Below are 14766 nucleotides of genomic sequence, written 5' to 3'. Positions count from 1 at the left end.
TTTGCCCATTTCCTGGATGGTTATTTAAGGGTAGTTTCATTTCAGTAATTTATATCACAAAACTTGAACTTTATAAGAAGGCAGCCACGTGAGCACAGCATTCTCTCTCCTTTCTGTTTATTTGTATTATCAGTGCAAAATAATGGTAAATACTTGTGGTTTATGGCACTGGTGCTGTTTAAATACATTTTCCTGATGTCAGAAACACTGGTTGTGAAAACTACCTTTTTTCAATTTGGAAAAAATCTACTATGTAATGAACTAATTACAACACAGTATTACTAGCAGGAGCAAACTGAAACTTCAGCTCATCAGATGTATAGCTCAACAGCATTTTTTTCATTGAAGGTTATCTATCAGGCTGAGCAAGCAGACAGGCAATTGAGGATTCTGTTTATTTTTTAAAAATAAATCTACACTGAGAATAAAGCAACTACCCTACTGTGCAGATGCTTCCACAAATCAGCTAGGCGCTGTAGCAATCACACAACTCCTAGCATGCTCCCTAGAAACTGGAGGCATGAGCTGGTGACAAGCTTGCTCTCAAGAGGCTGGGTTTGCCTGGAGTCCTCAGGATCTGACTTTCTGCAATAAAGATTCTCTCAAGACAGCAAGTATGTTTTAAGCCAAGCAGAGTTTTCTTCTGCCTTCTTTTAACAATTAAAAAAAAGAAAATGCATTTGTGAAGCAATATAAAACCTTAATTGAATATTCCAGAAATCAATAAATACAGGGCACAAACAAAACTACCTTTGATCTAGTTACAATAAAAAAATGTCACTGACATCAACTTATTTCTGGCTGCTATTCAGCTTCAGTATGAATGCTCTTACTTCAGAATAAAAGCACCTTATTCACAATTAACGTAGGCTATTTGAGAAGTATCAATAGGTAAAAGTTCATCAAACCCAACTATATCTGAGTAACTCTCCACATTGAAAAGCTTTATAATTCATAAATTAATATATACATTTATAAATAAAAAAAAATTATAGTTTACTCCTTACATGAAATATACCAAGTACATTAAAATTAACAGAGAATATAAATGCTAGGATGTTGGGGAAAATCAATACAACTGCAAAGACCTGCTTAATTAAGAGTGAAGTCCGTTGGGTATACTCACAAATAAATAAAACGATTGCACTGAATTTCTCAGCTTCTCAGACTTTTACCTATTTCAGTTGTCTTATATCTGTCTTTTCACTGATTATACATTCTCTAACAGAAACTAAGATCTACCTTCTAGATTGTGTTTCGTATGACACAAGAAGTATTGTTGTTTTAAACTGAGATTTACAGGAGGCTGAATTTTAAAAAGCATTGTGAAGCTATTCGAGTACCTGAAAATTTCTGGCTAGCACATGCATCAGCTTGTCCACACTCGTTTGCTATCAGTATTTCCAGTCATAACTGGAACAGCATCAGAGCTGCCTGTTTAGTTAATCTGAAACTTCTGGGAAGCCATCGTTATGCTTGCAAAGGTTGTCACCCACAAACCTCATTCATAACTGCTGGGAGCTCTTAACTCCAATGCTGTCACCTTCCCCAGAGCTGATAAGCGTAACTCTAATGTAGCACCTTTCTGCCAAGAGATTAATCTTCAGATCATTTTTAAATTTTATAAAACCATGCATCTCTGATGCATGATATGAATTGCTTCATCCATGTGCACCTGTGTGCTGCCCCGCACTTGCCATGAAACCTCTGCTGCTCACAACACTTGGCCTTAACAAAAGCCTTAGGTCAGAGTCACAGCCAAAATCTGACTCCCTGCCAACCCCTGCCTTGGAGACAGAGCTGACTGCCCCACCAGGGCCAGAGACCTGCTGCGAGTTGGCAGGGGGCCAGCGGCATCTTCACACGTCCCCTGGGCTGTACACTTCACTGCTTACCCTAGGGGCTGGAGTTTTCTTTATGTGTGTTTTTTATTAAGTTTTGAGTGGAACAAATTCCCATGCAGCTTCACCCCATCACCTATGGCAGAACAGGGCCAACCAACAGCACCACAGTTTTCTCCCTAGTCACAACACTGCTCCCTCTCTCCCCACAAATGCCAAGCCTAAAACCATTTAGATTTGGTATACATGACTGTAAATGACAATACCTGGTATTAAAATTTGTGTCTGGAATGATGCAAAATGAACCATTTTGATCCTTAGTGAATTTAGAGTTTTTAAAACCAAATCACTCCATGTTACACCTCGTTACCATATTGTTTGGGGTTTTTTTATTTTTTATTTTTCAACACTCATCCTAGATTGCCCTGAACTGGAACGGGACAGACTACTGAAAACCTCTTCTCATATCTCACTGTCATTCCTAACACAGCCAAGCAGAGTAACTATAAGCAGCAAAATCTAATTTAGCTTTGCAGGAGCTCAGCCAAGGAAAGCCTTACAGAAGAAGTGTTGCCAAAACTGCTAGAAAAGGGATATGAGAGCAGCAGGGGTATAGGTTAGCTAAACCGTAACTACTTGGGCTTCTCCGTTTCTAAAGCAAATAGCCTTATACAACAATATATGTGATAAATGTTTATATTTTAAAGATTGAGAGGTAATAATACAGTAACTACAAGGCTAGCATCTGCTGCCAATTCTGTGCCATAGAAGGGATGGAAAAAAGCCCACAGAAGTTAAAAGAACTTTGCAATCAAACAGAACTAATGAGGAAAGAGGGAGACACGTAACATCATACAAGCCAAACCACATTGGAGATAAGACTAAAACTTTACCCTAAATGGACACACCACAGTGATGAAATCCCCGTTCAGAGTCACCCAGTGCATAAGTTACATGAACACAGACTGAACAGAAGAGCTGAAGAACTGCCACTTCAAATCACATGTGTAAAAAATCATTTTTATGAATCTTAATTCATGACAGTAGTCTCAGGAACTATGTGTGGGGGCTGTCAGCATTAGGCACCAAAAACTAGGCTATAAGAATCAAAAGGTTAAGAAGCTCAGTATGAAGGTGCATCCTCTCTCCTTTCTAGGTTTGCTGGCTTTGTTCCAAGCCACTACTGCTACAAGTCTAACAAGGAAGGTATAAAATATTCCTCTAGCACACAGCATTTTCTCCTGATAATAGTAACATAAAGTGTAATTAAATCATTGCTCAACTTTTGGGGTTTTTTTGCTTTCCACACTGAATTGATTCAGCTCAGAAAGGTTCTTAGAGGTTGGAAAGAAAGACAAGACAGAAAAAAAGCCAGAAACATAGTTCTATGAGCCACATCCACCTTTTCATTATGCTTTCAAAAATTCTGATGCAAGAACTGGAAGCCAGAACACCCATGCTACCTACCTTCACTGTGTCTGTATACAGAGACAGAATCACCATCTTTTATATACTCCTTCTCGACTAACTACACTTTCAAAGACTGCTTTCCTTCTTGCACTACAGCACCGCAACAGGATCTTGTTTCTAGCTTGCCCAACACAACCTCTACATCCCTTCCAGAAGCGCTCCTCTCCAGACAGGGAGTCCCCTCTCCACCAGCGGTACCGTACCAACATGCAGTGGTACTATGCTCATCGTTGTTCCCCAAAAAACATGTTGATTCTATTGGCAGTGCTTTTACGCCTGCTGCCAGGTTACTAACACACATAAGCCTACATCTGAGAAGATCTGAGGGCTCCTATGGGAAACTCCCTCCCTCCTGCTATGGCTGCCATTTGAGACCAATGGAGCCATTTCCGAACCATTTAACACCGCTTTACTGGTATGTGTAGTGTTATTTACAAACAGCCTGTCACGCAGGGCTACATCAAACAGCTTTACAAACCTTTTTACATCTTTATAGTTATTAGTTCAACAGAGAGTAATTTAATCAAATAGTAAAAAACACATGTTTGATTAGACTGTTTTCCATGGAAAATAATACTGGTACAGGCAGCCTCCCTCCTCCCACCCTTTACTGACTGAATACGTTGACAGAATTTCTTTTTCCAGAAAGGCCTAGTTTTAGTAAATACAGGATGAGAAGAAAGCGATATGCAAAGTAATGTTTATGACAGGAAACAGAGAATTATAAAGGTGGTTGGGGAATACTGCAAGAAAGCACAGTGCCTAGAAAATAATGCTAGTACCTGAAACAAGGAACCACGTTATTTCTTGAAGTAGGAACTCTGCAAAATATAGAGCTCTTCAGAGGCACAAACAGCACGTGTCCTACAGCCAGGATTGCTGTCAGCCTCATTAAGATCCTTTTCATTCACCACAGTGGCATGAAAAATAAACGTACCTCATAAAATAACTTCAGAAGTACTGTGACCATATAGATATTATAGGTTGCATTAGTCTTCTACACTGCACTTCTCAAAATAAGATCACAGATGATTATCCCTTTCTCCCCCATAATCACAGACAAGTCTAGGTCAGAACGGACCTCTAGAGATTATCTGGTCCAACCCTCTCCTGAAAGCAGATCAGGTCAGAGCCCATGACAGCTCTTCTCATTGTATTTGGGAGGTGCTTGCTGCAGGTGTGCTGCAGCACTGCAATGGGACCCCTGCGGGGTCTTTGTCAGTGAGCAGGTTTATTAGGATGCAGTTCTGACCCATAAGCAACTCCAAAACACACATTTCTGTACTACTGCCCTTCATCTACCAGGTCTTTCTGAACATGTTTGGCACACTGTTTTAACATTCCTGACTTGGGATTTGTCCAACTAAGGCTCAGTGAAGCTGATAATCTTGTTTTTCTCCTTTTGATGAGAAAGAGAAAAAAAAAATGCTGATATCTCTCCTCCAGTTCCACAGTACCTGGGCTCCTAGCCAGAGTCATTAAAAATGAATAAACAAAAACCTTTCCAGGTTCATATTCCCCTAGGTTATGCACTACCAAGCTGGGATTTGTGTGGATGGTGGGGGCTGTTTTTTCCTTGTTTAACTGCATGTCCCAGTCACTGCCTTCAGCTGCCAGGCAGCACCAGCCCACGTGCAGAGCGCCAAGCACTGGGAGCGGCTGGGGAGCCTGGCCAGCAGGGCTCCTTGGAGCCACCAAACGCCCACTGAGCAGGATCCCATGGGAAAAGTAAGCTGCTGTCCTGGAGGCGAGGGAGATGTCACTGATTCACCAGTAAAGGGCTGCTCTTCCTTGTAAAATCTAGCAGTAATCACCTAAAATAAACCGCAGACCTGTTTGCACGTTGCACAGTCCTGGCAGCGATCATATATCACTTCTACTCTGTGCAAAAGGCAACTCTGCACACAATCTTGCACATTTATCTGAACATCACTTTCATACTAGTGGAAACTTGTGCCCTGGCTCTTCTCACGACCCGATAGGTGAGTGAGCTCCTGAACACGTGCCAAGCCCTATCGCCAGCTAATCATGCTTCAGAGCTGGCACCAACTCAGGCTGTCAGACAGTAATGTGCTTTCTTGAACGGAAGGCAATTCTAATTCACAGAGAAGGTCAGTTGTTAGAGGGAAAAAAAAGCCTTAGACAATTTTAAGCAAAAGACTTTCCATGCATTCTGGTAGTCTACTAAGTTTTAAATGGATCCACTTCTGTGGAACCAGCATTTACACACCTGACAAAGTAAACCATCTTAGTAACGATGTAATCCTCTCCATGGTGGAAAAAGCTCACATTCCCACACCAATCAAAAAACCCCAAACAGTTTAACAAAAGAAATTCACCATCTGTTGAACTAAGCTTGTGAAATAAAGAAGTTTACCGTAAAATGTTCCTGTGATTTATAGTTCTCATCCAGGTAAACTCGAGCTCTGTTGTAGTCTTTCATCGCATCACTTGATAACAGCTCTCTACAAGAGAAAGAAGACATTGAAAATGTAAAGGGAGGTGCAAAGATACCATATTGCTTTAGCATCGCTGTCTGTACTGTGATGTCCCCAGTATCACCCAAAGGAACTCCAGGCCTTCACCTCAATGCGGTGTGACTTCCAGGGAGGAAAGTTTCCCATGCTATGGCCACCTGCCCAAAGCTTTGGAGCTGACCACATCGGCTACACTGTCACCATGGACGATGAAAGCCCTAAGTGCCATCTGGACACAGGTGCAAAGGACTTGAGACTCCAATGACCACAAAGTTCCATAAAATTAGGTGATTCATGCTAAAGGCCTTATGGTCTCAGTGTTAGAGCTTTAGTTTCCTGAACGCTGTCAATCTGCTGGCAGGCACGCTGGGTTCGCAGCGGCGTCAAAACACCTTTTTGCCTCGACAGAGGCCGGGGTCAGGTGCTCTTGGAGACGGCTTTTAGGGAACCGGGCACGCCTGAAAGGGGGGAAGAGGATGGAGGCCACCACCCTTTGGTATTTGGATGCATTTTGGTGCAACAAAACGAGCCCCCGGCACGGCTGGGAGGCACAGCTCTGCTCCGCGGTGCCCCAGGGTGGCACCGAGCTGCACCTTCGGGGGAGCGGGCAGGGCCCGCGCCTGCGGGTGGCGGAGCCGCCGCCCACCTCCAGCAGGGGGCGCTGCCGCCCCGGTCGGCCAGCCCAGCCGCGGGCGGTGCAGGACCGCCGCGCCCCGCAGCGCCGCCAGGAAGGGCCGGCGGTGCCGGTGCCGCTGCCCGGGCCGGCGGGCTGCTCGGCCCCGCAGACTCAGGCCTCAGCCCGGCCGCCTCCCGCCCGGAGAAACTGCTGGGCAAGCAGCAGCGATTCTCTTTTCTCGTGTGTGTGTTTGAGAAGCCCTCCCGGCCGCAGTGTGCTCCGAGGGAACGGCTGCCCCTGCCCTGCAGCGGCTCCGCAGCCGCCGGGAGCGAACCCACCGCTGCTCCTGCCCCGAGGCTCGGCCACCGTGCAGAAATAACCGTGCTTCTCGCTTCTTCAGACTCTGCGCATTAGATGTGCTGGTGGCTCTGGCAGGATCCCTCCTGAACAAACGGTCAAGTTGAAGCTCATCTCTCGACCCTGACTTCCAGTGGACGTTTTTGTTATGGAGATGTGCACTGCGCTCACAGGCATCGCTGTCCCACATGCCCCAGCGGCACCTGCCATCAAAACCATCACTGCGGCCACAGGCCCTGGATGCACCTACCACGAGCACGGCCTCACACCCAGTTCAGCGCCTGAACACACTTTCCAAACACGAAACTGTTGGATTATCAGACAAAATAAGCTTCATCTCGGAGATGACAGGGAAGAGAGACCTATGTTCCATATCTTGCAGGATTACCTTGCTAGTACATGGCCAGAGAAGACTTTAATTACTCTTTCCAATTTCTTAAAAAATGCAAAGATACAGCGTTTGCCTAGTCACTTCCTTCTGCAAGGTCATATGACATGCTGAAGTTGAAAAGTATTTTGAAGCTTATCCACTTTACACATCTAATGACTTCTGCTTAGAATTATATACCACGTTATGTACTACAATTTTCCAGTTACTTACTGGATTGGGTTTGCTGTGGCAAGGTTTTGGTAGCAGGGGAGGGTATGGGGGTGGCTTCTGTGAGAAGCTGCCAGAAGCTTCCCCTGTGTTTGATGGAGCCAGCGCCAGCTCTGAGATAAACCTGCTGCTGGCCAAGGCCGAGCCCATCAGCCACGGTGGTAGTGCCCCTGGGATAGCCTGTTTAAGAAGGCAGAAAAGTTGCTGCACAATAGCAGCTGCAGTGGGGCAGAGGGATGGGAATACGTCTGCAGATACCCAGCTCAGGGCAGGAGGTGCTCCAGGCACCGGAGCAGACATTCCCTGGCAGCCTGAGGTGAAGCCCATGGTGAGGCACACTGTGCCACTCAGCCCATGGAGGTCCACACCGGAGCAGGGGGATGCCCCCAAAGGGGGCTGTGACCCCGCAGGCAGCCCGTGTTGGAGCAGCTCCTGGCAGGGCCTGTGGCCCTGTGGGGAGAGGAGCCCGGGCTGGGGCAGGCCGGCAGGCAAGACTCGCATCCCCGCAGGGGACCTGTGCTGGAGCTGGCTGTGCCTGAGGGGCTGCACCCCGCAGGAGGGACCCATTTTGGAGCAGTTCATGAAGAACTGCAGCCTGTGAGAAGGACTCATATTAGAGAAGTTCATGGAGGACTGTATCCCATGGGAAGGACCCCATGCTGGAGCAGGGGAAGGGTGTGAGGAGCCCTGCCCCTGAGGAGGAAGGAGCAGCAGAGACACCATGCAATGAGCTGATCACAACCTCTGTTTCCCATCCTCCTGCACCGCTCAGGGGGAGGAGGGAGAGAAATCAGGAGTAAAGTTGAGGCCAGGAAAAAAGGAGGGCTGGGAGGGAATGTGTTTTGAGATTTGGTGTATATCTCATTACCCTACTCTGATTTGATTGGCAATAAATTAAAACTTAATTCCCCCAAGCTGAGACTGTTTTGCCTGTGTTTCTCTCCCCTGCCCACCTGAGGAGTGGAGTGACAGAGCAGCTTTAGTAGGTACCCAGTGTCCAGCCACAGTCAACCCACCACACTTACTTAACAAACTTGTCCACATGAGACATGGAAGCTTCATAGTTTTTTCCTCCAAATTCTTGACAGTGTAAAGCCATGAAGTGGGGCTTGTGTGCATGTACAACCTGAAACAAACAGATAAACAAGTATTAACAAAGTTGTATCCATAACTATTACCTATAACTATATAACATAAATGACACAAATCCAGATGTGTTATTTCTGAAAGGAGGGTAATCAGCTGTTACCTGAGAAGCAGCTGGCAGAAGTGTAATACGCAATAAGGGGAGCATCATCTGTGATGCACATAAAGGACTCATAATACACAGTAATTATCTCAAATATTTTTAGCTAGTGTTTTCTCTTTTGAAGTAGGAATTAGTTCCTAGGCATTTAAAGCAAATATATAACCTCTTCCAACTCATCTCTAAGAGGACCTAACACCACTGACGTAATCAAAACATCTTGTCTGGGAACTGGGAGAGTTCAAACACCTGAATTAATGTTAAGTGGGTTTTTTTCCACTTCTATAAAATATCTCATATTAGCTCATGACAGAATACTGATTAGCTGTCACATTTGATATTTTTATTTATGGAGTATCTTATTTACAAAAGTATCTAAATAACACACACATTATGGTATACATACAAATTATCTAATACAGGAGGCACATAAATCCATCATGCTATTTCAAGTGTTAAGTCTTGTAAAAAGCAAGTATCTTAAATACTAAACAGTCAGCACTAGGATGCAATTATCATACTAAAAAACTGGCACATAGCACCAAATTAAATATATAGTATTTATAAATTTGTTGCTGCTTTAAACACATATTCAGTGTTACTTTCTCCTAATACATTTTCTCTGCATTAACTATATTCAGCATTGCAAACAACACATGTAAAAATGTCTGTGTGGGTATTAAGTCTCTACAACTTGTATTTCATGTCTTATCAATTTGTGAATTAATGGACACAAGCTACAGAATTATTTTAATTTTTTCTGAAAGGGCAACACAGTCTGAAATAATCAATATGTGCTGCTGCTGCTAGCATACAGGGTAAATAACACGTTAAAAATCTGAAATACGATTCACTGTTATTTTTGACTTGCTGGCATTCGGCAGTCCCACCCAGCACAGAAGCCACATTGTCCGTGCAGCCATTCAGAGGAATAATGGCCTGGTTTCCACGAGCTGCTTTGAGCAGAATAATAAACTAACTCCTCTCCCTGTAGGCTTTGGTGCCAGCAGGTCCGGGGCTCTCTACCACACCCGGGACACAGCATCCTCCCCCACTCCTGTACCGGGGATGGGTGGCAGGCAGAGATGTGCAGGAGATTGGCACGATTGCCAGAAAGAGTCCTAACTTCACCATACTGCAGTGAAGAATAACTGGAAAAAATAACAGAGATAGCTCTCCTTTTGTACTAATTTTTTTTGCTGCTGGTACCCTGCAACTCTAGAAAGGGATAAGACACAATAAACCTTTGCAGTCACATGCCTTTAATTATGTAAATTAATAACGACTAACATTACTGTTAAAAGGTCTTTAAAAAATATTTCTTTTAAGCCAGGGTAGAGAGAAATTGTCATTTGATCTGATGACAGAATGCAAAATTCCTCATTCCTGACCATGCAAAAAACGCCATTAGAAAATCAAGCTCAAAGGCAATGAATTAAAGAGTAGCAAAATCTGAAATGCAGCCGCTTTCCATTGAGCAAAAGGCAACAGCAATGCATCCCTTCTTGTGACGGCAGCATAGCGGGACAGCTCAGGGGAGTGCAGCAGAAGGGACCGGCAGCAGGTCCCTCCGCCACCCAGGAGCACCGGCACATGGCACCGCTTGTCTCTGCTGGAAGGACCCCCCCCGCAGCACGTGCCCCGTGCGCCACTGGATGCAAGCAGGTGAGTCGACAGTAAGGTCATATCCCCGGCTGGCCACACATCACTTCTCTGGGATGCCCCACGGACACCGCTCTCCATCAGAGCCTGGAGCAGGCATCCCGGGCCGCAAGGCAGGTGCTGTTCATCGGTGTGCACCCAGGGCTGGGGCAGCAGCGGCGAGCCCAGGTCCAGCAGCTGGGGAGCGGGCAGTCGAACAGCTGGTGAGCCCAGCCCCAACTGGACCATGGGGAAGCCTGGCTACAGTTTATGAATACTAGACCAAGGGGAATACAGCATGCTACTATTCATACAACACAGAAAATTCAGTGAAGTCTAGCATTTCTAATCTAAGCTAGATTAGACTTGCAAAAAGGAGACAACGGCTGCTGGTTTCTGAGTGATTTCAGCCAAGTCACTTCCTTGTCTGTACCTCGTCTTCCCCATCATCGAAACAAATCTTGACACCAACCTGCTCAGTGAAGCATTTTGAGGTAAGCTACTGACAAGTGTTACTATCTAAAGGAAAAAAGTAAATATCCACAAGCATGTATGTGCGAGGGAATCTTTGTGCGCTTTAGTTCGCTCATTAATGCCAGTTTCTGCCTAACTATGCTGTGTAGCAATTTTGCTTTAAAAACAGGCCATAATCAGCGAGGACTGAGGATGAGCTAGAGCCGGACCCAATGTAAAATTCAACTGAAGGTAGGGGGAGAAGAGAGAAAAAACAAAGTGGACTACAGAACAAGATGGCAAAAAAAACCCCACCAAACAACAAAAAACCTGGAACCCAAGAAATTATACCCAACTGGAACATGCACAGACTTCTCCTTTGATATATATTTGATTGTTGTGGTTTAATCCCAGCTGGTAACTAAGCCCCACGCAGCCGCTTGCTCACTCCTTCTCACCCAGAGGGATGGGGGAGGAGAGTTGGAAAGGAATGCAAAACTCAAGGGTCGAGATAAGAACAATTTAATAATTGAAATAGAATAAAAAAAGAACAGTAATAACTATGACGACAATAACAGTTAAAATGAAAAGGGGAAAGGAAAGAATAAAATCCAGAGGGAAAGGAAGAAAGGCACACGTCGTGCACGATGCAACTGCTCACCACACCAGCCCATGCCCAGCCAGTCCCTGAGCACCGACCTGCCCCCTTGGCCATCCCCCGGGTAGATATACCAGGCACGGCGTCCCATGGGATGGAACACCTCTTCGGCCAGTTTGGGTCAGCTGGCCTGGCTGGGCCCCCTCCCCGTTCCTTGTGCCCCTCCAGCCTTTTTGCTAACAAGGCCTGAGGAACTGAAAAGTCTCACATCAAAGCCAAAACACAGCACTGTGCTAGCTCCTAAGAAGGTCATTCAGTCCAACCCAGCTGAAACCAGGACACTGATATTACTATGAAAGCTTACACTAATACTAGCTGATTTTATAGATTTACAAGCAATTAAGAGAAAGCTTTGTTGAGAGAGTTTTTCTTAAATAATTTGTCCAACACCAAACACAGCACTGAACAGGTCTTGTATCTAAACTGGTTTTCAACATACAAAAAGCAGTTTTTGGCTACAACTATCAACATTCAGGAAAGATGTTCCAATTTCCAAAAAGTCTAGAATGCCTACTTTAATTTTCAGAAGAACTGTTAAACAGAAACTTCAGAGCCATGCTAAGCCATGAAAACCAAAGTCCAAGATGAACTTCTTCTATGTGCAACAGCATTCAACTTTAACGACCTGCAGGCAGCAAGATGGGCACCCGAGTGGGCTCCCTGGGTGCTCCAGCTGACAGGGGCATGCAGCACCAGCTGTGGTACATGTCACCTGGCCCGTGGCACAGGGGAGGCTCTGCCCACAGTCACAGCATGGGAACGACATGGCAGAATGGAAACAAGTGTCCCTGTACAGATGCTCCTTTCTTCCTAAGGCACTGCCTTAAGGGACGACCTGAGAGCAGCCTGCAATCACAGAATCCACCAGCAATGAACTAATAATCAAGCATCTTTATGAAGTTTAACTGGTTGGTTCATTTTCTTCACTATCTTGGACATAAATATTAACCAAACACACCCTGTGAAATCGAACTTTATAACAAGGGTCATTTGTGGTCCCCAAACAACATGCAGTCCCAACTCTCCATGTACTTTATTGCTCCAAATCAGTTTTGGCTTCCAAGTCCTGATCTTATCTACTTGGATAGCGCTATGAAATTACCATAATTAGAAAACAGTTGTAACTATTTAATCTTGTAAAGCAAATGTATCCAAGTCTTACTCTTTCAGAGCAACACATCCAGTGACTGCCTATTGCGAATACTGCAAAAAACACATGCTGGCACACTGTGTTATTAATTTTAACGGTTACAACAGTTTGCTTCATTAAGATATCTTCTTACACAGCCAATAAAACTAAAACTGATAAGAAAAAAGTAAAATAAATTGTTTCAAATAAGATCTAGGCATCAGCCATCTCACATTCATGGATGATGAGTAACAGGGAACCTTGAATGTGGAGCCCTGCCTTGAGAAAACACTGGAGAACAACTTTACTGTGCTACAGCAGCAGAAAATATGTCAGACTCTGAACCAAGATGCAGGACACAGGTTTTCTGTTGACATTCAGATCCTTGAGCTCGAAATCACAGCAGGTATTAAAAAAAACAAACAAAAACCCCCCCCAAAAACCCCACAAAAACCCCACAACATAAAAAAACCCCCAAACCAACCAAAATCAAAATATATGCCATTTTTTAATGAGTAAACAGCACTAGCTTAATAAGCAATGGAAAGGCCTTCATGGCATTCCTTGCAGGTTAAACCAAAAAAACATACCTGAATATTAGTTACATCCTTTCATATAATAAATCCCCTCCAACTAAGAGCAAATTGGCTCCGCTTCATTAAGTTTTACTAGTTTTCTACTGTTATAAAAGAACAAGCAGTACCTAATATTGAGTAATGAATGCTTCAGAGCTGAAAACTCACAGTTGCCAGAGGTTAAAGATCATATACAAGATCACATAAACACTGAATTTGCATCTACAGTAGCACAATGTTTTTACCAAGTTGGGCCTTATTCTCTATTTCTGGATACACAAAAAATAGTGTAAAGGAAGCTATGATTAGGTGGTGGATTTGGGGATATGGGTAATTGAGCAAGATGCTCCAACATAGTTCAGTAAAGTAAAACTGGTGAAAGATACAAAGTTCACCTCTTTCCATTCCTACAGGACTTTGTCTATTTGGACAGGGGGCAGGTAAGGGGACAGGGTGGAGCAGGGCACCCTTGCAGCCGGGGTGCCCCAAGCCCGGCGTGATGCAGGGCAGAGCAGGTGAAGGTCTGCTGGAGCTGTGGCAGGAGCTGGGAGGGCCCTGCCCCACGCTACACAGCCACCCAGCTCTGCAACGGTGGGATGAGGCTCTCAGAGGGTAATGCGTGCACAGGAGCGAAGGCATCATCTTTAGACCTCGATCCAAGCAAGGTAGAAGAGGAACTAGAGCCTTGATCTCCCATATCCAGGATTACTTTTTTTTTTATTTTAAAAAAATATAGTCAAAATATCAAAATATGAGCTTTAGTTTGCTTATGAAGTGTGCAATATGTACAAGTCAATTTAGCATTTGTGGTCCTAATGCACTCCAAGTATTTGAAATTTCTGTAAGTCTGAAGAAGGAAAAAAAAGAACAAATATTTATACAAGAGCATAAGCAAGCAGCAGCCATTCAGATAAGCCTGCTCCTTGTATTTCTGTATGTGACAGCTGACAAATCCAACTCCTAGCTCTTGTTATGTGATACAAGAGTCTGATGACAGCCATAGTGGGGTTTTCTGGTTGAAACATTCTGAAATTCCTTGTCGCTGAGACAGGGTTGTCTTCTATTGACGTGAAACGCCTGATGTTACCGTTCAGCCATGACACAGGAACATTATTAAAATCTTAAAGTGTTCTATAATTAAGAAATGCTGAAAATAAGGTTGCCTGTGGAACCTGAGTTAAGTCCCCCTATCTAGGAAAATTTAGTGATGTTATCTATAGTCTGTCTATGTGAACAACCCAACAGACTTGATCCGAGTTGTTCCAAGACTTTACAACAGAGGTTTGGTAGCAACCCATCTGCCTCACTGGTTGAGCAGCAGAGATCAGCGAAGCACGTGAGGCAGAGGACCACAGGGGGACAGTGAGGGGAGGGGAAGGGGATTTGCCACTGCTGTGGCCAGTGTGGACCTGCCCTCGCCCCACAGCAGGACAGCGCTGGGCAAGGATGCACCCAGGGCTCTCCAGGGGAACCGTTACTAACAGCCTTCATCTCACAAGCAAAGCATCCCCTAGCATCCAACCTACAGAGGGGAGAAGTGCTCCCGCTGTGCCTGCAAGTCAGAACTGTGCTCCGGGGGCATAAAGTCATTGTTGAAAGACAGAAAAGCCTGGGTGAATGGGTCACTGCTGCATGGCCTCAATGCACCTTTGAGCATCCACAGCTGAATATCACCTCCAGTTCATTACCATACCACAGCATGACC

The 14766-nt window shown here is 44.7% G+C and overlaps 1 protein-coding gene across 2 annotated transcripts in view; it reads right to left on the bottom strand.

Annotated features, from left to right (window-relative positions):
• INPP5A (inositol polyphosphate-5-phosphatase A) overlaps window positions 1–14766 on the bottom strand; it is a 257283-nt gene that overhangs the window by 167341 nt on the left and 75176 nt on the right. For both annotated transcript variants that reach the window (XM_056351391.1, XM_056351392.1), the window contains exons 3-4: window positions 8385–8485; window positions 5689–5776 (exon numbers count right to left, since the gene is read on the bottom strand). In XM_056351391.1, the coding sequence (XP_056207366.1) occupies window positions 5689–5776; window positions 8385–8485 (189 nt within the window). The remainder of the gene's footprint in view (window positions 1–5688; window positions 5777–8384; window positions 8486–14766) is intronic.

This window comes from Falco biarmicus, chromosome 9 (genome assembly GCF_023638135.1).
Source record: "Falco biarmicus isolate bFalBia1 chromosome 9, bFalBia1.pri, whole genome shotgun sequence".
Lineage (NCBI taxonomy): Eukaryota > Metazoa > Chordata > Aves > Falconiformes > Falconidae > Falco > Falco biarmicus.
Note: the sequence above shows the minus strand (reverse complement) of the source record. Positions and strands in the feature narration are given on the sequence as shown.